Source organism: Lutzomyia longipalpis, chromosome 1 (genome assembly GCF_024334085.1).
Source record: "Lutzomyia longipalpis isolate SR_M1_2022 chromosome 1, ASM2433408v1".
Classification (NCBI taxonomy): domain Eukaryota; kingdom Metazoa; phylum Arthropoda; class Insecta; order Diptera; family Psychodidae; genus Lutzomyia; species Lutzomyia longipalpis.
Window position 1 is genome coordinate 19,080,926 of NC_074707.1, and position 26,948 is coordinate 19,107,873.

At 35.7% G+C, this 26,948-nt stretch overlaps 1 protein-coding gene across 1 annotated transcript in view; it reads right to left on the reverse strand.

The window, feature by feature from the left end:
- The window catches only part of LOC129796093 (IDLSRF-like peptide), a 57,304-nt gene that overhangs the window by 6,209 nt on the left and 24,147 nt on the right, over window positions 1-26,948 (reverse strand). Inside the window, exons 3-4 of the mRNA XM_055837817.1 lie at window positions 12,586-12,714; window positions 453-651 (exon numbers count right to left, since the gene is read on the reverse strand). Coding sequence (XP_055693792.1) covers window positions 453-651; window positions 12,586-12,714 — 328 coding nt within the window. The remainder of the gene's footprint in view (window positions 1-452; window positions 652-12,585; window positions 12,715-26,948) is intronic.

Consider the following 26,948-nt stretch of genomic DNA (forward strand, 5'->3'; position numbering starts at 1 on the left):
AAATAAATAATCCTTCATTTACTTCTTCCTTATGTAAGAATCTTTGTATTGAAAAGGAAAGATAAGAAAGGGTTTAGTTAGGATGTCTAGAAGGTTATCAATTTGAACCATCTTATCATGGCAAACATCGGGGTTAAAGCGTTTGAGTCTTTTTCACCCTAAAACCCCTTTTGGATGAAAACGATAGAGCTTTAAAGGAAAAGCTTAAAACGATTATTTCGTGGTTCTTATGAAAAATTGAGAGATGAATTTAAACATTTTATTCATAGTGCAACAGGTTTATTATATATAAGATTAATACGCAAAAGAGGGAAAATTTTAATTGGTTTCTTGGAAATTATAAATTAAATTGAGCCATATAGCTCAAAGAGCTAATATGGAAGAGAGAGAGCTAATTTGCGGAAAGAAGAGAAAATGAAAAGGAAGTAAAGAAATGGAATAAAAGCTCTCACCTCATGAGATGGAGTGCAGCCCCAAAGTCTTCGATGGTCTGTGACTCTGATAGTGCAATGGCAACCTTCTCAACACCCCCCAGTGGCTCCAGGGCGTCTCGAGCTTTGCTACCAAAGAGCTTCTCCAGGTAGTTGGGTCCATGGCTTGCCAGGAGACTCTGCAGGAAGGATGCCGTTTCCTCCACAGGTGGTCTCTTTGCTGCATGATAAACACACGAAAATTTCATGTTATGAAAAATCCCTTTGGGGGTGACACGTTAGTGGGTACAGAAAAAAAGCTTGCACATGCAATTTCTTTTTTTTTCTTGCTCACAAAGCTCTCGAGGCAAAATATTTGCTTTCTCTCAAGCTCCCTGATTTACGACCGAGAGACTTTTACTTCGTTTTAGCTTTTGAAACTTGATATCGTTCCTGTGAGACGGGCAATCAACGACAAATCGCTTGGGAAGAGAATTTCCACATTCTTTTGGGGTGTTTTTTCTCACCACACTCCCCCCCCTTGTCCCCCAAACACACATGTCTTCCCTAAATTGAAGGTGTTTTCCCCCCCAATATTGTTACAACTCTTGTCTACTTTTTTCCTTACACGCATTTCTTTCTTCGGCTTACATAAAAAGAAACACCTACATACAAGTTCTCCCGCCACCCCCTCCCCAACCCCTGAAGACGAGGTATTTGGATAAAGAGAACAAGAAGCTCTGTAGAAGCAATAGGAAGCTTTTTCTTTGCAATTTTAGCTTCCCCACAAAACAAACAACATAAGGGAGAAGAATTAGAGGGAATTGTATGTGCTTTTAAACTATATAGGGATTCATTTTCTCCTTCATTTAATTCATCCAGGGGGTGGTGTTTTCTACAAAAATAAAACTTCCACCTCTTTTACCGTCTGATTGGCATTCAACACAAGTTTCGTTTTTCAATTAAACTCTAATTGAATGTTGGAACTTGATTGATGATTCGATGGAGAATTTATCTTGAAAAAGTTTTAAGAAAATAAAGAAAAACTTTAAACTTTACGGGAGGATGGTCTTAATCCGATCTACTGTGTTTATTTGCAATAAGGAGTTTATTCATTTTTATATGGAAAAACTTCTTTGTTCTGGAAAACAAACCCAAAATGCAAAATCTCGTAAATGAATAAAAAGAAAAAGAAACTTTACAATTTTTTTTTATTTTTTTCATACAAATCAGGTAGAAAAAGTTAACAAATATTTTCAAAAAATAGAATCAGTGACGTCATCATTCTTTATCGTTTTCAGTACATGAAACAGACGTATTCACGCTTCAGCGATAGTTTTTGCGATTATTAACTTATCTGTATAAAAAATAAGACGAATTATTCAAAATCATCAAAGGAAACTGATAAACAAATTATGTAAAATGTCACGTGACAAAATATGACGTCTTCAAATGACAAACCCAAAATGAAGTTGGTGAATTCAAAGGAATTTACTCAAAACAACATAAATAATTTGTAAGTAGGTATAATAATAAGTCTTTTTTAATTAAGTACAAAATATCAAGAATTTAGTACACATAAATGCTTTTTGTCCTGACAAACAGATCAGTCAACTACTAAACAATTCGCGTGACTTTTACAAATTAACTTCAACGTGTGATTTGCATTTCTAAAAACAATTCCCTCACTTTGTTGGTATTCAGTGGAAATTCAAATGAATGTAGAAACACACAAAAGTAGGTAGACCGTAAAACTTACTAGGAAATTGCAATTAAATTTTCAAACTGAACGTTATACCCTAAATGTCAATTCTACAGAAGTGAGGAATGGCAACAAAGTTCCTTCGTATTTACCCTCATCGTCAAGGTATGTTATTCAAAATGGGAGGAAACAACCAAACATCTGCAACAATTCAATTCAAGGACTGGAATTAATTTCCTCAAATCAGTCACAGGACAATAGCACTTCTAACCCACCATCCCCTAAACCACCCACATAACGTTTGAATGCTCTTCAGATGGGAAACATGGGAAAATCTGAATTTCTCAGAGATGTTGCTGCAGAAATTTCCGTCACACATCAAAACACCCTCAACCCCTTTTTGGTTGGGGCATGTGGAAAATAAAGACACACTGCCACCCCACAATTACTGAATTTTCAATTACGAGCTATGTGTATGTATGGCAGATGAATGGTTGAGGAGAGTGCTTTTTCAGAGTGAGTGGGAATATCTCAATTCATAATTGACGAGCTTTTCATCTCTCTTCGCATTCAAGAGTGTCTTTTCTCTCCTCGTGCTATTCAATCTTGTGTGGAAAATTTCACGACTTTTCCCATCCACAGTCAAGCGTGACATGCACCGTGTATGGGGGTGGATTTGATGACTTAATGGAGGTACACGCGCTTTGATTTTACATTATTTGACAAATTTGTTGAGCAATTGAGCGCAAAATGTGCCAAAGAATAATAATGAAAGCTCTGCATGGGGCTTTTGAGTGATTTTCTCAATATAGAATTTTATTTTTACAGCATTTTCTTGAGCTTTTTTTGTGTTGAGTTGAATGTTTAAATTATCAAAGTTTAAATTCCTGTGCAATATAATTTCTTAGTGAAAGCTTTAAGGATCGTTTTTAGACTATTCTCCCCTATGTATTTATTTCTCTGAACAATCAATATGTAGAAAATAATTTGGTGAAAATTACATGACTTATTGCGTGACAGTCCAAGTCGTCCAAGCATAAAATGTCACGCGACACATGTAAAAAGAGAAGTTCTAAAAATGTAATGTCTCTGGATGATTTTTCCTCATAAACTTTTCGGTTTTCGTTAAAATTTTCTTAAAGGTTACGTACAAATTGTTAAATTTTTTTTATTCTTCACAATTTTTTTTAAATTTCAATTATTAATTTTATTTAATTTGCTTTTTTAGCTGTGTTTCTTTCAGACACAGCTTTTGTGTACCGAGCAAAATCGAAAGTTGTCAGATCGGGCTCAAACTTGGGATGAGCACGAATTAGGGTCCCCACATTCCAAAAAACGTATGCGCCAAAAATTTTTTTCCGGCCGGCCGTCCGTCCGGAACCTTTTGCTAAATTACAAGAGAACGGTAATAGATAGAGACTTGCGGTAAACGGCAAAGTTTAAATATCGACAGGAAGACATCCGATTATGATGTCAAATTTTACCCCCCACCCCTCCGTCCGCCATTTTGAATAACCTCAAAATTTTGTTTTGCCTATATCTCAGCCCCTGTAATAGCTAAAAATCTGAAATTTTGATATGTTGTAGGGGCCATCAAGAGCTTTCCAACGATACCTCATTTTCGAAAATCGGTCAAGCCGTTTAGTCAATATGGCCGCCACAATTTTTCATCGAAAATCGACCATAACTCGAAAACGGCTTGACCGATTTTGATCAACCCGGGGTCAAATGAAAGATCTCAACAAACCCTACAACTCTCTAGAACATCAGAAGTTTCAAAAGTGACCGCTAGAGGGCCAAAAATCAAAAACAAAATTTTCGATTAGTTTTCGATGAATATCTCGAAAACGCCATTATCGATTTACTTCATTTTTTTGATATGTTATAGCTGACTATATTATCTAGCTTCATGCCAAAAATGAAGAAAATCTATGTCGCCGTTCTCGAGATATAGCCTTCCAAAGTTGGCATGTCATATCTCGGGTTCTACAAGTCCGATCTTGATCAACTCAAGCGCAAATGAAAGGTTTCGTGAAACCCTACAAATGTCTAAAACATTGCAACTTCGAGAAATGACCGCAAGAGGCGCTAAAATCGAAAACAAAGTTTTCGAAAATTTCGAACTCGAATTTTTCGAAAATGGCGACATAAATTTTTTTCATTTTTCGATATGTTATAGCTGACTTCAAGACCTTTCAAACAAAAAAAAATTTATGAAAATCTATGGATCCGTTCTTGAGATATGGCCTTCCAAACATTTCTTAGGGTATGACTTTTCAACTTTTCCCGACTTTGCGCGTATTTAAATTAATTTGCGTTCTAGTTTGCTCTCACAAAATTGGTACACTGAAAGAAACACAGCTCTCGTAAGCTTGGTCAGCTTACCAGTACATTTTAAATTGAAAACTTTAAAAATTCTTAAGATTTTTTTTATAAAGATCTAATAAAATTATATGATTCTCTGACAGAAAATGATTGTTTATTATTTTCTTATTTTTTTTATTTAAACTGTTTGTAATTTTTAGACAAAGAAAATCAATAATTTCCCAGCCAATTTCACTTTAATATCCGATGAAAAAATATATAATCCCAATCTTCTTCGATTAAAAAAAAATCTCTCAGAAGCTCCTGAAATTTTCACTTTTCCACCCTCAAGAAGAAAATGCAAAATCACTCCCACCCACCCTTCTCCCCAAACCCCCAAAATGGATAAACAACCTCCTGGCGGAGACGCGATGTTCGCATGAAAACAATAAAAAGCTCTTACTGTGATGTAATTAGGAAGATTGTAAGACTTGTAATTTTCTCACGAATCCACCTCATTTTAGCGCCCAAGTGGGAGTGAGAGGAGATAATTAAAATGGGCACGATGGGGTATTTGCATAAGAGAAAAACATCCCGAATAGAAGTGGAGCTTTTAAAGCTCCTCTAAAGGTACTTTTTTTTCTCTCTTTGCATCTCACCAATTTTATCTCGGGCGGGGAGTGAGTCATCGCCTGGTGGTAAGAAGTTGTTGAAATTTTCCTCCTTGCTCGGGTAACCACGTGTATGTATGTGTGAGAGTTCAAAAGGTTGGGCACGTCGTAATGCGGGATGAATGGGAAGAAATTGGAAATCACACACAAAAGCTTTTGGTGTAACGAGAAATCTCAAAGTTAAACCGAACTTGTTTGGATTTGTGGCTTTTTTTCCACCATCCCCTTTCCCCTCCGTGTGGCTCAGTGGATCAGAATCGCCGTGTGGTTGGGGGTGGAGGATGTCAGTGAAACTCCACACCATGTCGAAAGTCAATCATAACGCGTCCAGTTATAAGAGTTGGTGTCCCACAACGTGTAGAAGTTTTAATATGCGTTGTAATACTATTTGTGAGCAGAATTAGTGGACAAAATTGATTTTTATGTGAAATTTTATGTGAAATTCGGCAATTTGAAGGATAAAAATGGTAATATTTCTGGTTCTATAAGACCTACAGAAATTTCTTGACTAGTTTTGGAAAGGTATTAAAACAGGCTATAAATTGAGATAAATTTCAATAATTTTCAAGGTCACCTCCAGAACACAAAATGGCGGCTTTTTATTTTACGAAAATTGTTTTTAATATTTTTTGTCCCAAAGGAATAGTTCTAGAGGTTTCTGATGTTCTAAAAAGTTGTAGAGTTTTGCAAAACCTTTAATTTGATACTAAGATGAGCAAAATCGGTCAAGCGGTTCAAGAGATATAGCTCTCAGAACTTTTTAAATTCAAGAATTTTTCAAATGGCTATATCTTCTAAACGGCGACATAGATTTTCTTCATTTTCGGATTGGTGACAGATATTGAGTCAGGCTACAACATATCAAAATTTAAAGGAAATCGATAATGGGGATTCGGAGATATTGCCCCGTAAAGTTAGGCAATTTTTGTTTTAGAATTTAGCGCCTCTTGCGGTTATTTTTGAAACTTGAAATGTTCTAGACAGTTGTAGGGCTTCGCAATACCTTTCATTTGATACCAAGATGGTCAAAATCGGTCAAGCCGTTCTCGAGATATATCGAAAAAACACTTTTTGCTTTAGGCCGCCATATTTGCTAAACGGCTAGACCGATTTTCAAGTATGAATTATCGATGAAAACGTCTCACTGAGCTCTACAACATACTAACATTTCAGACCTCTAGCTGTAAGGGAAGTGGTTGACGGTAGTTCAAAATGGCGGATGGCGGCCATCTTGGATTTCGAAAATGTGAAAAAACAAAATTTTACACCCACATTTCTATAGAAAACTTCAAACCGGATGTCTCTATCTATTACCATTCTTGAGCTATAAGGCAAAGTTTAGAGTCCCGGACGGCAGGCCGGCAGGCCGGCAGGCCGGCAGGCCGGCCGGATCAAAAATTTTCCACCACCAGTTTTGGAATGTGGGTTGTCTGAAACGTGCTCATACCAAGTTTGAGCCCGATCTGAGGTGGTCGGTTTTTCCGACGATTACAATACTTGGTGTTGGCCACGAAGTGGAACACCAACTAATAAAATACAAAAGGAGAAAGCACGAGAAAGTACAACATAAAAGTTAGCAAAGAGTCGTTTTGGATGTTTCGTTCGCACCGTTAAGAAAAGTATTTCGTTTCACCCGCTTTTGTCGCTCGCGTCTAATTTGCTAAATGTGTACCAAAAGTACCCACAAAAGGGATGATATTCCAGACATTTTCTGCTGCAATTTTGCATAACAAGAATGGAAAATCTCTTAAATAGAATTAGCTGGGATTTTTCCTTCTACCACACATATACACTTGTTCTCATCTTTTAGAACTTTTGTACACGGTAAACTTTTATAAAGCTTTGAACTTCTTAAGAAGAATGGATTCTTCACTGGCTGTGCAGTGACTTTCTCGTTCTTTTTGCAGTAAATGCTTGAAAAAATAAGCTCTAAAGGTAGTATGAGGAAACATTTAATAAAATATTCCAATAAGATATTTCAATGGAAATAATGTCGCAGAACTTTTGATCTTTTCCCTACAGAAAATATGTATGTAGGTATAGGAAAGCTTGAGAACTTCAGTGGAAGAAAATTTTATATTAAAAGAAGTTTTTGAGAGCAAGTTTTGTCATTGCTTTCCAAGCAAAAAAATCTATTTAAATTTGATTTTCATGTAGACTGTAGAGCTTTTAATATTAAATTATATCTAACCTATAAAACTTTTAATGTAGTTAGTTTATTCAAATTCTGTTAGAAGTATGTTTGATTTTTAAAATATTTTTAAGTTTTGACTTTTACAAACTATATTAAGAAAATGTTTGAGTTTTAAATTAAAAATAAAATTGAGGATAGATTTAAGCAAAAAAAATAATGAGCTTTAAAAACTTAAAAAGCTTTAACATTTAACAATTATTCCTTTAAGGAATAAATTAAAGCTTTCGACCTATAAAGACAAAATATTAGCCTACATATTAAATCAAGAAATCTAACCCAAAAAAATCATTCAATTTCGTAACAATTAATTCTCAAAAAGAAAATTGGAAGACAAGTAGCGATCAATTGTTTGACCATTAATCTTCTCCTAAGAACATCGCACTTCAAGAGTGAGAAATATTGAATTTATCCAACCCCTAATCCTCTCGCACACAGTCCCAAACATTCTCCTTTCCCTTTCATTGAGCGTGAGAATTTATGGGGATTTTTCTTCGATGTTGTGTGCTTATTTAATTGATTCAGTTCCACAGCTCGATGGGCTTCTCTCGATTTTTTTGCCGGCCTCGTTCAATAAATCATTTTGTGCGTTGAAATAGAAAAAAAATATACATTTTTTTTGATTGATTGGTCGTTTGGGTGGAAAAATATATTTTTGGCAAAATGCAATTCTCTCTTTTTTTCCTGCTAAAAAAGTCCATTGAGAGTAACTTTCAATTCGACGCGAATAACTGCGTGGATGCCCAGAGGCTCGTTTACATGAGCCAAGTATTATTGCTTTATATTTTATTCAATTTCACCCCGAAAAACGAAAGAAGAAAAAAGGCAGCCGAAACACGTGGAGACAGAGGTTCTGTGTGTGTGTTTGATGGGGATGGTTGGGAATCCCTCCATAATATACAATTCATCTCGCACACGATAAATAAGGGATGCTGGAGAGCACAAAAAAAAACAAATAAAACCATCGATAATGGAATTGAATGAGAAATTTTTGTGGGCCACAGAAGCAATTTTCAGCCATACATGGCACATTATAAATAAATATTTGGACAGGCCAACCGCGTGGTATTCATACGGTGATCCTGCTTCATTAAATCCCCAAACACAAGCTGAAACCACAAAGTTGATCGTATATTTGAATTTCAATTACTCCCAGAGAGGGAAAAGCGTTCAATGGGCAATTGAGATGGACAATTGGACAGCCAACAAAGGGCTAAGGAAAAGTGTTTGTACACTCTGTGGGTGTATTTGGGAAAGTGGAGGAGGTATTCTAAAGGAGATGGGCGAGAGAGGAACTTTTCGTGAATGGTTGGGCAATCGAGAAGGGGGTGAGTTTAATAATAAATTCCATTCAATTGTGCGATAGTAATGTGAGGAAGAATTCTTCTGCAAATAGATGGCCATCAAACTTCCAAAAGCTCAGTGTGTGTGGGTGTCAAAAGCTCCGTATTCATAAAGAAGCGAACTGCAATGGATGTTTAGTACATAAACCACTCGGATTGGTAGAAAAGAAGTGAAGGAAGCTCCCGAAAGTGGAAGCAACAAGAAATCCTTCCGGACGGATGAAAAAAAAATCAATTGAATCCTTCTTCTTTTTTTTTTATTATCATTGTATATACATAACGAAGTGAAGCTTTTCAAGAATTGAAGGTTGAGTTATTTTTCTCGTCTTTTTCTATATATGGCCAACCCTTAACCCACTCACTCCCATGTTAAATGCAAATGGGATGAAGGATGCGATCTTGTGAAGGAAGGGAGCTTTAGAAAGAGCTTGGTGTGAGAGTCAGTTGGTTTTATAAAAGGAGCTTCAACACTTTCGCATTGTGGATGTTGTTGCGGGGGCGGGGGGGATGTGAGATAAAGTGGAATTTTGTGTAAAGAGAGGGCAACTTTTTCCCACATATACTCCAGTATATTATGTTTTGAGAGGAAAATGAAGGGTTGTGAAGGAAAAAAAATCAAAAACATCCAAGCTTTATCCCAGTTTTCCTTCTAAGAGTTGAAAAGCTTGGATTTTCTGCATTTTTATGGATTTTTCCACATTTTCACGGACTTTCCTTTAGAAAAGAATTAATTTAAATTAAACCACCTCCTTAGAAAGCTTTCCTTTTGCAACAAGTCCCTGTACTTGGCCCGTATTTTATTGCAGAAAATAAACGCCAGGTACCTGGCGTCTCCTCTTTAATGTTCCCCTTGCTTCACATCGCGAAACGTGATGGAGATACAAATAGCAACATTCTCAGTGCAATTTTTGAGTGAAAACAATTCTCGTAAATTAAATTTCCATTCATTTTCTATTAAATTTCTCAATTTTCTTCTCCTCAAGTAATTTAACCAGATCAGCGCGAGGTGCAATAAATTAGTGGGGGACGTGTGCTAGTTGTAAATTTTTACAGATCTAGCATTAAAAGTCCATAAAAATTGCTTAGTCTAGACTTATAAAACAATTCGGGATTCGAGATATATTTTATAGTGTTTTATTGCTGAATTGTCTCTTGTTTATTCTCTATTTCTTTTTCGATGTAGTTTTTTTTGACAAGGGGTGACTATCTGAATAAAAATCATTCGGATTATTCGAGAGGAAGAATATCTATGTAGAATATTAATTTAAGGATTGACTATTTAAAATAAATTAAGCAAGGAGGACTCAATTGATTGTCTCTTAAGCATAATATAATAGATATTTAATAAATTAATTCATGAATAATTTATCAATCAGCTTGACTATTAAATTTCCTCAATTTGCATTAAATTAAAATTTTATAACCACTAAAATTTAATTTTAAACACTTAAATTATTCTTTTAAATTATAAATAAAGCCAAACATTACATCCCACTTTATGATCCATTAATCAATCATTAAAAGATAGGTATCACTAAAAGTTTTCCAAGCATTTTCTCATTTTCCACTTACAAATATAATCCATTTATGTAAGTCGCGAGAAATATCCGAACATTGCAATTTATCTTCATCCACCAACTTCTTCCCTTTTCTAAAGTTCCTTCAACTCTTTTTCCTACTCTACCTATACCTATATAAAAAAAGCTCAGAGTGTCCCAATAAAAAACTCCCCTTGTGTGAAGTTTCAGTTGAAAACAAGCATTTGAGTGCACAGAGTAGCGTTAAAAAACCCTTGGTGATGGGAAAACACCCCATCAAGCACAGGAAAAAACCCTTGTGAGGTGAAAAAAAGCTTTGAACTCTGACACGAAACATATTTCTCTGGAGGAAAGTCTCTCACTAGGCTGCGGGGCATTCAAATCTGGTAACGTCCATTCGCATTGTGAATAATTAATGAGATTCTGCAGGAATATTTTATGTATATTACATAACACAAATGTGGGTGTCCAAAGAACATCCTCCTGCCGACCCATCACCATTCACAGACCCAGATGAGAATTCTACGCACTTGCGTCCTTTTCACGTGAATGAACTTTACCTGGGACATTTATCAGATGCGATAAATTAGTTTTTCTTCGGGATTGTTTTCATGTACACGTGGTGCTTGTTACAGGTGATAAATCCCTTTCTCTTATTGCGGAATGTCTTTTGGGTAGAGAATCAACCAACTTTTTGCTTAGGGAGCTATTCTCTTTAATTGCTATGTACAATAACAGAGAGAGAGAGAGAGAGAGAGAGAAGCAGAGAGTGGGAGGTATTTTAATAGAGTGTGGACTCTTAAAGTGATATAAATCTCAATAAATTATTTACAACATTAATCGAACGCTCCATAATGATGCAAACTTTCAACCTATTGTCTGTCTATGGAGGATGTTTTGTAGGACTCGTAAAATTGCTAGAGTGGTATAAATTCTATTCAACATTTAACATTATTTCTTTTGTCTCTTTACCGCGAAATGATGCAAAACAGTTTTCTGAGAAATATTCTTCTTCATCAGAGCTTTCTCGGAGCTTTATCTAGAATCATTTTTCCCATCTCGGCGAAAAATGCAATTTCCAAGCTTTTTTTGAAACCCTTACACGGCCGAATTTACCCCGATTCTCCTAGTACAAGAAACATTAAATTCTCCCCACTCAAACCACATTAAGATTAGCGAATGTCGTTGATGCCTTTGAGAGGCAAATTAACTGTGTGTGGGTGGTACACAACAAAGGCTCAATAAATTTAATTCACTCGCAAAACACGATCCTGCTGCGAGGGGTATGAGATAAGTGGGTTGAACACCGTGGGAGACATCCTTTGAGCATGGAATTTTATTAGGATTCCTCAACAGTGTTTTCTTCCCCTGTATTATCATGTATCATTTTGAATATAAACAAATTTAACGACTTAACCTTTTAATTAGCCGTTATTTTATCGTGAAATAGGATGTTCTATTTTTGAAATATTTTTTAATGAAATTCTCCTGAAGAATCATGTAATAATTAATTAGGATTTTGCTTCCTTTTTTACATTAAGGGGGGTCTCTTGAGAAAATTGTTAGAATTTACACATTTTTAATATTGTCATTTTTTGGAGTTTTTCTTAAACCTGGTTTTCCGATGTTGGTTACATTTGAAGCTTAATTATTGAAGTGTAAGAAAATCACTTTTCGCTATTTAAAGTGCGACGCCATCTTGTGATATTCCGACTTTTCCGCAGAAGTGCCTTAAAACATAAAGGTAGGTTTTTCTCAGGATCTACTGGATGGATTTTGATGGGGTATAAAGCAAATGAAAGAGGAAATACCAATGCAGATTTTGATGTACCAGAATTTTGAATTTCCATTCTGGGGCTGAGAAAAGTGGAAAAATGTGATTTTTTAAAGATATTTTTGACGTTTTTCCACTTTTCTCAGCCCCAGAGTGGAAATTCAAAATTCTGGTACATCAAAATCTGCATTGGTATTTCCTCTTTCATTTGCTTTTTACCCCATCAAAATCCATCCAGTAGATCCTGAGAAAAACCTACCTTTGTGTTTTGAGGAATATCTCAAGATGGCGTCGCATCTAAGATGGTGGAAAGTGATTTTCTTACTCCTCAATATTAAGTCTTTAAATGTGACCTACACCGGAAAACCAAGTTTAAGAAAAACCCAAAGAAAAATTAAAATATTTACTTTCACCAGCTATCAAAAGAGACCCCCCTTAAATTATGCAAAAGACGTTGATGGGGACGCCTGGTAGTCTAACAGAGCTTCTGTATTAAATACAGAGGGAATATGTAAGAGCTTTCAAAAGTTTTATCTTTCAACTGACTTATATACATTCTATTCTCAATTACAACAAAGAAAATTGGCGTGTAAAAGCTCACACTTGGGCCAACATATTCTATGTATTACATTTAATGGAAAACATAACTCACCTGCCGTACATAGCCTCATATCTTCATCGTAACCATCTGCACAGTCGGGCGCACCATCACAAAGATACTGGATGGAGATGCACTGGTCACTTCCAGGGCACTTGAATGGCTCGTAGGGATGGCAGGACTCTGCAAGACAATAGAGAAGATATTGAGAATAATTTGTCAAACACGAAACAATTGTGCTTTGCACCCAATTCATCTCTCATAGTTCCCTTTTGGTGAAATTTCGGGATAAAGTAGCGGTGTGGGTGCTAAAAAGGGTGGCATAATGGGTAGGATACCATCAGTTTATCCCTTCGTCCGTTGATACAATAACTTCCTTTGGGGCAAACCGTCAATTAATGGAACAACAATAAATGGACAATGGATGGAAATTTAATTCAGAACTATTAATGGATATTTCCACACCTCTTGCCCTATTAGCTACCGCCATCTTCTCACATATACCAGGCACGTCCCTGAATCCTCTATATATGTATGTATATATAGCATTATGTGAAATACTATCGGGTAGAGGAAAAGTTTTTCCATCAAGTTTCATTCAACGAATCAACAGTAAATGAAAAAATGAACAAGAGGAAAAGTTTAAAATGTCAAAGAATTTAAAATCACGGACTTTCCATTAAGGCGACAAGTGCAACAGGATATCAGCCGTCGGGAAACACCTTCTTTTAAACTCTAGCTTCATTGAATTTTTCTTCTCAAGCAACGAACGTGAGCACACAGCAACCACGAGTGAAAAATACTTAGATAATATCGGAAAGCTTTTGTGGAGTAAAAAAGAAGAAAGACGTAAAATTGTCCGACAACAATTCATTTATTGAGCTTTTATATTGTTGTGCAAGCTACACGGGGGGAAGACATTGCGATGATTGTGAAAGTATATTGTGTGCACATTAAATAAATTGAATCGTCATTAGATTAAAAGCTTCACCATCGCATCGTTTGCACATAGAACGATGAAAAAAATTACATGTGGGAAAAGTTATATTGGAACAACTGAACAATAACTGATGAATCGCATAGAATAATTAGGGGAGATGGTACCAAGCGCCTAAAGATATGCAATTTTGAAATAAATGCATTTCTCCATGAAAAGGAAAATGAATAATATTTTCTTTGTCTTTCAATTTAATTTTGTTGCTTGAATTATTGAGAAAACATAATTGAAAAATTTATCTTTTTCTGTGCTTTTCTAATAAATAAACCTTAATTTTACAGAAGGCTTCTCAATTGAAAATTAAGAGCCCTAACAACACAAAATGCAATTCAATCACAATGCAATTTCTCAATGATACAAATGAAATTCAATATTCCCGTGTGCAATCAATCTACTTCACCTTCATGCCATTTCAATTTTCCAAAGCAATTTCCACTTCATTTACGCGTGATGCTTTAAAGCACCCATGGATGCATTCAAAATTGAAGGGATTAAATTAGAAATTTACGTGGGGGATGAAGCACCGAAGGAGATAATTCAAATAATTCATTGAAAATTAATTCCTTCTGGGGGAGTATCTACCTCTCTCTAAAGAGTCGCACCAATTAATTTTACTTTCCAAAGTTAACGCAGAATGTTTCAATTTGTTACGCTTAAATGATTCTCTTCAGTGAAGTCATTTAGGGCCTTATTCCTTAAAAGACTAGTGCGGGAGGGGTAAAAGGAGGTGACTTTTCACAAAAAGGTCAAAGTTTTCGGAAAATTTTGCCAAAGAGTAAATCAGAAGGTATACATAGGAAAAGTTTAAGATGGAGGGGGTTTAGGGAAACCAATAACCCACAAAATGGCTTAGAATCACATTCGCACCTAATCACAAGCCCAAAAAGCTCCCCGAGCTCCCCACCTCTCTTAAATGTTTTGGGTGAAAGTGGATAAATATATTGGAAATTACATTTTCCTCCCTTTTCTGTGAAAGGAAGTTTCCACAACGCTAAAAACCCCTCCCAGCTGTGAGCTCAATGAACGTTGAATTACTTTTAGATGGGAGCAGCATATGAGCTTTTTACCCAGCAGTGTGTTTAAAAGCTTTCTCACTGAGCAAACTAAAAGGAGACTTGTATTAAAATTAATAGGTTTTCACAATCCACCTTATTCGCACAGAGCATAAACATAGCTCTACGTTGCTTTTCCGAGAACCTAAATAATATTCATTTGGGGAGATTTTACAGCGACTTCAACATAAATGTGCAGAAAACTAGCCAGAATACCCCCGTAGAGCTTGCATTTCTCTACATTCTCACAGCTCGTTTGATTCGCCCCCCATTGATGTCCAAATGCCAGCACAAAAGCTCATTTTCCTTCTTGCATTCGAAGGATTTTCTTTGTGAATTCCGGTGAATTGTAAATTCTCTCTTTAGCATGAAAAACTTGACTCTTGATAATTTTATTTCCGCTCAATTTTTTCCCCTTAAAAGGCACGTGTAAAATATTATTTTATATTTAATGAGAAATTGCGTAGAAATTCAAACATTTTGGTCTCGACTAGATATATTTTCCATGTAGGGCTAATAGGAGGATGACTTAATAATTTGGGTTTATTGGGAAAGGAAGGCAAAAAGGGCAAAATCATTAAGTATTCACAGTTGGGCATGGAGAAAGATAATCCAAATGGAGAATCTCTGCAACTTTTATATCAAGTACTTCTTAACCAACAGATTACGGAGGGGGCATACCCCATTTACATGACGGGGGGAGCTTCAATAAAAATTCATTTTTATCTCCAACCTCTTCTTGGCCATCTGTTTAATATTTAAATATCCACTTTAGTAAGTTTTCTTCAAACATCAAGCTACTCTTTTGCAACACTCAAGGGAGATATTTTCTAAAAGGAAAAGACGTTTTCGCCGAAACTTTCTTTTCTTCTAAAGGAATGTAGAAAATTAGATTATAAAACTTTTTCTTACCCGAAAAAAAAAGAAAACTTGAATTGCAATTTAAACCCCAAGAAAAGCTTGATCTTTATTTTATCAAGTTTCTCTATCGATTTTGTTGGTTAAGAAAAATTTCTTTTCTCGTAAAACTCTTTGGGGAATTACAGATTTTTGTAAAATATTCAATAGAATAAATTTTTCGAAGCAAATTACGTGATTTTCAGCTTTAAAATGAAGTTTCCTCGTGTTTAATTTTTTTCACAAAATTTTCCTTACAAGCTTGATAAATTAAAAGCTTTCGCATAAGTTTACAGAGAGCATAGCCAACAACATCTAATGACTATATATCACTGGTGTTGCATGTTCAACCACGTGAAAAGATTTATTTAAATGAAAAGAGGGTGTTGCAGCAGATTTTCCATGGAAACAAGTACTTGAGAAGTGATAAAAACAAGCTTAAGAATATTCAGAGAAGAATTTTCTCCTCAAGTTCTACCCGCGAATGCTTTTTTATGTATTCAAGTGCCATGGGTGGTTGATAATACTCCCTTCCTCGTGGTTTGTTTCTGTTTGCAAATTTTGTAAAATATATCTTTTTTTTTTTCGATGCAGAAACTCTCTTTGCAAGATGATGAATAAATCTCATTTAAGCTGCAGTTGGGACAAAACTTTTCATCCCCCATGCTTTTCTTGTGAAAGTTTTTCCTCGTGTGTGTAAGGAAAACTCTCCTTCTCACAACTACTTCATGCTCTTGGCCTCTTTTTGTTACCGAGTGGGTGGTTTTGCATGAAATTGAGCATTCCTCGTGAGAATGCGGGAAAATATTGTGAAAAGTGGGTCATGAACGTGGTGTGGAGGCTGGAAAATTTTATGCGCTATCCATGGCTTTTTATTGAATTATGGTGTGACAACAGGGGTGGGATTCATGCTGAGATTTTATATTATACATATATACGATCAATTGGAAGATGGTGCAAATTGTCGCCCAAAATTGATTTCTTCTTCGATTTATTAGCTAAATTCAATGGGGGGTTGGATGAATTGAATTTTCTTCTCACATGGAGCTTTTCATTTTGAGCTTTCTAGCCGCCTTTTTCACTTTTCCTTTCACCCCGGAGATATACTGAATTTGTGGTTTTAGAAACGTTGAGGGTGTGTGGGTGAAAATTTCGCAAAATTATATACAAAATCAATACCTAATACATCTAATCAATTATGAGGAATTATAAAATTAATGCTCATTGATGTGAATAGTTCTCAAGTCAAGAATATCCAAGTGAGCTTGTTGAAATTGGTTCAAAATAAGCACGGGGAAAGCGAAACTAGCACATTTCCGTTTTAGCAAATACAAAAAAAAAAACGAAGAGAATGGAAATAATTAATTTTCCACACTGATGGGGATGGAGAAATGATATAAAATGGGGGTGGGGAATCGGAAGTCACTTAGTAAGTAGGTGGAAGTGCTTCGCAATTACGGCAATTACTGCGCACCGCAACTTCTTATTTTAGCACCCAACCATTTGCACGATTCCTTCCCATTGTTGTTGAGGCAGTCTAGACGATTTGCAAGGTAATACAACCGAGGGTTGATTACACATTCAACACCTCCCCCGCATCCCGTCAAAAACGGCAGCAGGGAAAGGTGCTTATTTTAGGGGGCAATTTCCCACTCACCTCATGTTCATAACCCGAAATTGCGGTACTTTCGCGATTGCTGAATTGGCTTGAAGCCCAAATTAAAATCCATTCTTTTGCACGCCACCTCTCCCGTCATTTGGCCACCCTTCCCCATGTGCACAGCATCCATATCGCGCTCAAACATAGAGCCATCTGTTGCTCTGGTAGAATACCATTTGCACATCGTTGGCAACACAGATGATGCACAGTACCTCATCTTGTGGGCAATTTCGTGCAGAAGACGACTCCCGACCACGGTGGTAGTGAAAGAGAGAATAAAAAGCAAATGACTTGATCCAAATGGGATCCACATAATGTGTGCGGGGGTTGTCTGAAAGTGAACCTCAGTTGAACATAAATCCTGTCATAACACCCAACTCTCTCTCTTACACCCCATTCGGGTATAGTCATTGTCGCATTTTCATATTCATCCCTTTTTTTCTGCGCATCCAACCCTGAGGACTTTCAGCGTTAAAATCTCACACACAACAGGGGGTGGATTTGAAAAGCCGCCATTGGAAAAGTCAAGGATTTATTTATTTTTTTGCCTATTTTAATCCACTGAATTTGCCATGAATGATTTAAATTATAAGCTTTTGGCTTAATGAAACGTTCTTTCAGTCAAATAAAAAAAAACTCCAATTAATATTTATCTCTCTACCTCACAGAGGAAAGCTTCTACGACTACCAAAAGCTCTAGAAAAATTCCACGAGTAAATGAAAGGGTTGATCATGTTAAATTTTCTTTCTTTTTATACACCATTTGCACGATTTTTAATATTCTTTGCAAAATCTTAAAGTATTTTGACACTTTATTTATTTCTTTAAACGTGTTTTTAAGGGGATTTTTTTCCAAGGCTCTTTAAAGATCTTTTTGACTGTTTTCTGGATCGTTGATCGATTTTTTATGGAACGACAATAGAACAATTTAAAAACGTCAACTGTCAAAATCCTACAACTTTTAAGTTGAAAGACAATAATAGGTATAGAAAAGATTTTGTACAGAATCAACCCCAAAATAACAATTAAAGCTTCAAAGCTTTAACTTTATCTGACTAAGAGAAAAATATATAGGTCATGCGGTATTATTTATCATAAAAGAATCGACAACAATTTACCCCTCAATTTTCTTGTTCTAACAAAGGTTATGGATTCATTAATTAACCCCCCATCATCCCTCTCCGTGTTGTATATTTAATGAAGAAAATTTCAATATAGGAAAAAACACTCCTAAAAGCTTCAGCTTTTGCATTTTCTGTACGTTGTTTACAGGAAGCTCAATGTGAAATACGCGTATTCTACCCATCCATCCTCTTCGTGTGTTAATTTTTAATTATTCCTCCCTCAGGGGAAATTGCTGCAGAAGTTGTTGCTTTTTTTCTGTTGTGAAAAATTACGGCTACATCCGTTGGATGAACCCCCGATTGGGGTTGAGAAGCGACTAAAATGTTGTGGGAGAAGTTCTGAGGTCGCTGAGGGTGGACGTGTGTGTGTGTGTGGGTGCTGGGGTAGTCCTCTGTGGCAATATGTGGCATATGTGGGTTTGGGGCATTTGTTGGGTGAGTCACACAAGAGGAGGACTCACAGTGAAAAATCGATGGGAAAGTATGGCAAATGTGTGCGGGGGGTGCTTTTTGTGTTTGACTCCAACATGTATACATTGGGGAGTGAAACATCACAAATATATGGCTTTTGACGATGGGTAATCATGGATGGTACTTGAGGTGCTTTTGTGAACTTTTCACCAAGTAGATTTACAGCTCATACCGATAGCCATCCCTCCCCTTTTAAATTTAACACCTTTTACCAACCACCCACCCCCTACATGCGTAGCCCCTTGAACAACGTAAATATCGCACTGCGAGCCCACACTCTGCACAGGTAGGTAGGTATATAGCCCCGTGGGAGTGACACACTCAAACACGAATAACAATCATTGACGGAAATGAGTGTAAATTTATGGGAGATGTCGAGGGAGAACTTTTTACGATCGCAGCTCTACCTGTCATTACACGACACCTCACAGAGTTTCTGAGTGTAGAAAAAAAAGTACGTTCGTGTGCCATCCTCACCAATTCATCAAACTTTGGGTGTCAATGATGAAGCCACATTGAGGAAGGTACACACTGAAAGTTCTTTTTCCACCCCCTCAAGCCAAAATATATATTTGCAAAGGGACTGACAGACTTTTTCTCTCCCTCTCCCTCTCCTATTCCACTTTTCCTTTTCCACTTGATAAGGGTCTCCTATTTGGTGTCTTTTTGCTCCATCAACGCACCACCACACACACACAGACAACCCTTATTGATAAATTTCCAGGCAATTTTCACCCTTGAGCAATATTTTATATATGTGGCAAGGGAAAGGCAAAGTTTAGCCCCAAAAACTATATGGAAAAAGGAATAAAAGGTCACAAAAGCCTTATGGGAAATTAATTAAACGTTTCGTGTAAGAATTTCAATATTTCAGACCTTTCCTTCAATGTTTTCATTTCTCAAAATTTCATGTTATTTCATAATTTGATTTAATTTTCTTGTTAAATTAATATGAAAATTTCCATAAGTGATTTTATAAAATATTATTTTAATGCATTTTCTGTACTTTCTTCTGCATTTTTCTATTCCTTTGAGCGCTAAAATCATCCCCCTTAAAGTCGATAAAGTTCTTCAGTGCATTAGAATCTTACAGCTGAAAAAAACTACACCAAAGTTCCCCTATTATATTGATTTAAGCTCCCTTCGCACCCTGTTGCTTTCAGTTTATTGAAGAAAAAAAATTGATAAAACTGCCAGTCACATTTTTTAACAATAAAATAAGGGAAGAAGACAGCATTTGGATTAGAAGATTGAAAGTGACAGCAATGGTGTTTCTCATGGGAGAGAAAATGCAAACATTTTCCCAGCTCACAGAACCCTTCGCAATCGATACAATTTGCATAGAGATTATTTCTGACGACGCCAAAAATGTACACACCGCAAAAATATACATCGTAAGACGCTCCATAAAATGTGGTGCTGATGCGCCACCAGGCGTCCCCATTGCCACCCAGGCGTCTTTATTGCATTGTCACTGTCGCACAACACGAAACATAAACACATAAAAGTGAACAAGAATAGGGGAGCAATGATGCTGCATGAATTTTCACGTGCGAATGCTCAGCAATAGGGTGCAGAGTTTGGCTGAATTTTGCACAAGAGCAATATTATTTATTTATTCTACATTGGGGTTGTTTGTGCTCACGTTGAAGCTGTTGCATCTCTCTTGTTTTCGTGAATGTGTGTGTGTGTGTGGAATCATGATGGTGAACCCTAACAAGGAGCTACGACGAATTTTATCGATTAGAATGGAAAAGGTAGCAAAATATTTTCATTTATTGGAAAAAAATGAAGAAAATTTTCGAAATGAAAGAGGAAAAAGGGAATAAAATCAATTTTACATAGAATGGGTGTAAATTTTTAAAAAGTTGCCGCATGTAAACTCGTCTTGAAAAGAAAGGTAGACAGACAGGAATGACATCACAGGGACTTCAAATAAAAACTTTTACCGCAGAATATGAAATGGAATTTTATTGAAAAACTTTTAATAAATCTGTCAGTAAGTTTTATGATTTTCTTCTTTTAAACTTTATACAAATTCAAAGGATATTTTGGATTTATACGACACGACGAATTTTGTTGGAATTTAAAAATGAAATAAAAAAAGGAAGAACGTGACATTTGGATAATCTTTTTATCATTTAGAACTCTTCTAGTTTCTCTTCCACTCTGAGATTATTGTATTTTGTGAAAGGAATCTCACCGCATATTATTGTGGAAATGTTTTCAAAGAAAATTTGGGTGCTAATTTACACAGAAATGCAAATATGGCATTGAAAGCATTCTAACTGAAGCTTCCCACATTAAGGCAACAAATTAAACGTATGTGGTGTACACATGTGGGAGCTTTTGTTATACATATGTATATTTTACGTAGCTTTTCGTTATTTCTCTGCTAATTGCTTTCACACTGCAAATTCGCAGCAACTTTTGGGGATGAATTTCACCCAATTAGACAATTCCATCAAAATTTGCCATTAACATTCATTGGATCCACTGCTGAACACCACCTCCGCTCTGAGATCTCTTGTGTGGCAACAAAGGTATCTCACCTCGCCCCCGAATTACATGATATATAATTAAGTGTATTAATTAATTTTCCTTGGCCGACGACATTAATCCATCATCACGTCACCATCTCCCCTTAATGAAGCAGCTTTCGTCTTTAAGCAGAGTGTGACAGAAGGAGCGAAACGATCCTCTTTGTTGGCTCTTTTTTTCTCCCTATTTGATTTCCTGCCTGACCTCTGTCTGCTCATTTTTCTACCCTTATTTCCCCATACCTCGATGCCTTAAACATTCTCCACACCCACTTGTAACAGTCTGTCAAGCAATATGGATATCCACAGTAAGAAAATATTTTAGCTTATTAACGAATATTGAGTTTTCTTAAGAAAAACAATTTCCTATATGAAGAATTATTGAATTATTTTCATTTTTGTTGGAAATTATTTAAGAATTAAAAAAATAAAATGTTTTTTTGAAATTTGTCGTAAATTTTTTCTTTGCTATGTAAAAAAAAAGTTCTGAATCTGAATTTTACAAGGAGCTTTCGACAATTGTTAAGAAATTAGATTTTAGGGATTTTCTTAAAGCATTTTTTTTAATAAAAAAAATATTTTCTAGGCTGAATGTAACACTTGTTAGAAATATATCACACTAGTCAACCCGAACCCCCAATCACGTGTGAGCAAACACTATTTTAAGCTATAAATATAGGGCGTATATTAATAGGGGGATGAATAATAATACGGTACCCCGAAAAATTTTTAAAATAAAAAAATCCCGTTATCTGACTCTTCAGCAGGTAGAAAATGGGAAAAATCAATTTTTCTGTGAGGGCGCTATAAAGGGGGGAGGGGGCGGAATCCCATATGGCGCTTGCAACTCGTATTGACCCCCTCTACCCCCATACCAAATTTCATCAAGATCGGCCCAGCCGTTTCGGAGGAGTTCATGTGCCACAGACAGACAAACAAACATTTTCAGCTTTATATATTAAGAAGATTATTGTTTTTAAAATAAAATAAAATTTTATTGTTTTTAAGTTTACATTGTAGAATTAAAAAGTTTCTTTAGTTGTGGTTTGTTCAAAGACTTCAAAGTCGGATTAAAAAATCTATAAAATTATTTCTTTTTTTAGATTCTTTTATTCTATACAATACATAAAAATTAAAAAAAAATGAAAATCTTGTTTCAAGATTTTTTCGTTTCAGATTCGCAGTGTAATAATGTGAATAGCATTAGTTGCACCGATTGTCAGTGGAACGATGGAACACAGGTGATGGAGGAAAAATTATAAATTCCATTATGAATGACATGGAAATTTTTTCTCCTAACTTTCATCCATTCAATTTATTAATCCACTTCACTTGTTGTGCAAAATTGCTTCAATTCCCGCCACATTGTACCCCCACCCAGCACATCCTCCCCATATAACCGCCTGTTGATAGCCACAGAGAATAAGCTCCGGAAAAAAGCAGGGGTGGACTCCACCACCCACCCATAAGTGTTTTAGTTCACGCCAAGCGCTTTCCGTCTTTGGGAGCTTTCATCGAATTTTGCTACGTTACACCAAATGTGCCTTTTATACGTCATTCGCCATTTAATTAAATCGAAATGTTTGCTGAGAAAATATTTCGCTGGAGAATGATCAGTGTGGGAAATTCCCATGGGGTTTCCCAATGCCGTCTGGGTATTTTTGGGGGTGGAGAAAAAAAACCTTGAATTTTCCAGGTAACAGAAATCCCCAGCAAGTCTACGCGACTTTACGTCATAGTGGGAGGAAAGTAACTCGTTGCTGATGTGAGGGATGTTGGGTGAAATTCTCGAATTAAAAGTAAACATTCAATCTTTAATTATAATATTATGCAAAATGACCAAGGGGTGTAACTCATTCATGAATTTTGTGTCTACTTATTTTTGGATTTCCTAGAAAATTTTAGTCAAGTTGTTCAAACATTTGATGGCAATAATTTTCAATATTTAATTCAAAATCGTAATGAAAAAATTTGCAACTCAATTAAATCCGTCTGATTTAAATAATCTACTGAATAGTTAAAGTTTCCAAAATCGATATTCACTAACTCTATTCACCCTTTAATGATGATTGAGAAGAGTATGAGAATATGTATTTAATTTTCTGAGAAATATTTAATGGAACTAATAGAGTAATAAAAGTTTTTACTGAGCTGCTGATGGTCATGCGATAAAGCTTTATATGTAGCAAAAGAAAAGTTTCTATTCGAATAAAATCCCTTATTCCGTAAAATTTTCCAAAACTAACTAATACGTCATCTATTTTTTAATCAAAAATTGGTTGTAAAACCCTGTCAAATATCCGAAGCTTTCAGTTTAAGCTTTTATACGTTTTATCTGTGATTATTTTTTAAGTCCATTGAATTAAATTAGCAAATTCATGAAGAAGTTTTTCAATTTAATGTTCATTTCACAGAACTTTAATCAAAATTAATTGAAAATTCTTTTGCAACTCAAGAAAGAAAGAAAAACAAGGAAGAGAATGTAATTTTCAAACTTTTCTTCGCTCAATTAATTGAGAAAAAATTGCTAATTTGAGCAAAGTATTCAGTTGGATATTCATGGAGTTGTGAGCAATTATCTTCGTATTATACGTTGAGTTTTACTCACTGAGAGCATTTTCACAGTTCAGAGGAAAATCACACTGTCGTGGGAAACTTTTAGAGCTTTCGAGGGTTGCAAAATAACAGTTGCAAAGAGATTAAAATGTCCTCCGAGTGCGTTTAGTGCAAAACGACACAAAAACTGTGAATTTTTTAGTTGTCATTTTCATAAGCTCTATTCTTCATAAAAATAAAAATCTCTGAATTATTAACAAAAATATTTCAATGTAGAGAGGTTACTGCTCTCTGTTGGCCCCCTAATCCATGAGAATCATTCGTAATTCCCACCCGTGCAATAAATAGTTGTATACCTGAGCTGGGGTGTCCGACTATGAAAATTTATGCATCACAAAACATTCGCAGGTTGATTTATGAATTGTGTACAGTAGGTGGGCCCACCCACCATTATCCCATCCTCCCTTAGCATGTTGGGTGATGAAGACCAGAGAAATATTTTTCATTTAGCCATACACACATGAAACTCATATGTAGTTCTTTCATAAAAAAAATCTCATGGAAAATATTTACCAACAAATTGGTATATTTTTGCATAAATATAGGAAGTGAACTCTCTTGAGTCAGGTAATTGAAAAGAATTGTACGTTGGTTATTGTTGTTGATGCTTTGTGTGGAATTCTTTTCAATGGCAAAGAGGAATTTTAATACTTCCTTTTTACCATGTTCTGTGAAAAATACAAAAATGGTAGCTTGCATATAAGCATTATTGTGTTGCTCGCGTAGAAAAGAAGTTAAATAGCTATGCATTTATTCATATTTTAATTTTTATTAATACAAATTAAAGTATAAAATTTTGGTAAAATTGGTAAATGGTACCTAATTAATTATTAGAACTTTTACTAAAAGCTAAGTGCTAAAAATGTTATTTTTTATTATTGTTTCCACCAAAATATTGATAAACTTTTACTTTTTGTATTCAAAATTAACATACAATTTACCAAAATTTACTCAAAAATTATTTTAGTTGTTGGTAAATCATTTAGTTACCTAACTATAATATTAAAAAAGATTAATGCAAGACGTCGCTTTAACTTGAAATTATATTTCTTTTTATTTCTCAGAGCCTTCCAACTATCAATAATTTTTATCTAGTATTGTTTACCAAAATTTACCAACTTACCAATATTTTATTATTTTTTTCTTTAAAAATCTTCAATTTTATTCTTAAACAAAAACTATCTTAAATTAATGCAGAGGTTACTTTTTAAAAAATTATGAATTAAAAAAATGTAATAAACAATGGACAATTTTTTTCGGTGTTGTACATAGAACAAGGGAAAATAAATTATGCTTTGCGCACACGTATGAGGGTGCGAAAAAAGAGAAGCTACGGACGTAATATCTGTGTGTATGTGTAAGAGATGAAGCTGTGTAAATATTCATTAAAAGGGGTTGAATATCAGAATATTTTTTATTTATTTATTTATGCCATAATATGGGTATTTGCAGGCTATGAATCATTCATGGGTCACTTCCGAATGACGCCAGCCCCCGTATAGCTCAAAGGTCTATCAATACTCCCCCCAAATCACATTTCGACACCTCCACACGCAGGAAAAAATGAATAGCCTGTGGGGGTAGTTTTATGGGGGTAGTTCCACCCGCTATGTCCAATATTTTTTGATCTTTACCAATTTTTTTTTGTGAATGATACAGAATACTCAATGACAGGAAAGCTCTACGCTCAGCATCGTTTAAGCATGACAAGTCAACGGTATAGAATTACGCGTCCTACACTTCCCTGTCCGGGATAAATACAGGAGATTGCAGGAGAAGCCTATCAGATTACGCGCGAAAGCTCAATCGGATTTTCAGAAAGCGGTCTATCTAGTCACACACCAAAGGGATCATCATTAAAGATTTATGCTGCTCACACCACTCAGCTCAGCCTTGCCTCGTCGATTGATACTGTGGTCGGACCACAAAGCAATTATCATCACTATATACGAAGGATTTTGCTAAGAATTGCGTCAGAGAGAGGTGCAAAGGATGAGGGCGCATGATGATGAACATCCTTGAACTCGGGTGTCGTTTAATTCCTCTCCCATCTCACACCGACGGCCTCTTTCTCGGAATCTTTAGCAAAATTTCACATAAAAGAGAAACCAGAAACCATGGCAGGGGTATGTGGAATGGGGGCGAGAAGCGGGTATGAGGTGGAATATCAAACCATATAATCTTCTCAGCTTCTTGGAAATAAACAAATGGTAGGTACACTTGAGAACCTCTGGGGCAAATATACATGGAGCACATCGCTTTGAATGCACATTACAAATAATTATCCTCCCTGCAGGATATTTTATCACGTAACTTCTCAAGGGGAGATATTGCAAATTTTACAAGCTTAAAAGCTCTTCTTATTGCAATTTATCCTCATTCACAGAACTTTCTCGTTATAAATAGAATTCTCTTGTGTTGAAAATTAGCTAAGAAGGCTAAGAAGCTTTAGCAATTTGCTTCAAAGTCGTGAGAAGTATTTTTTTTTTCGTTGAAAATCAACATAAGCCAATTGAAATGCCAATGGGGGCATAAAATCGAATTTTTATCCCACACGACGACAAGAAAATATCTCGGACCATTTGGAAAATTGCTTTACGCACCATATAAAATCCACCCCCGAAGAGAAAATTGTTGGTGCCGATTTATGGTGGTTGGAATTTTATCCTCTCCAAAGCGATGAAAAACAACACTCTCGAAGCTCTTTTCCCCCACACATACACTTCCATTGTGCAAAAGCTTTTCCAAAAGGAGCTACTCCACACCCATTTACAGCCCCTATTGAGCAACCTCCCCCAACAAGTGTTTGTTGTGTATGTTTGTGAAGCATTTTCTCAAAGGTTCTTTATACCAAATAGTTGATGGAGATAATTCACAGTTAAGTCTTCCATGGCATTCAAGTGGAAAAGTTGAAAATTTATTAATCCACGAGACACATTTTTTTCCAAGGGGACTTTCCATCCCCCGCCGACCATTTGGCCTACCCCAAAATTCAAGAGACGCAAAGGGGCGGGGGTTGGGAAATTGTGAATTAAACTTCATTCTTTTCTGCCTCCGTAT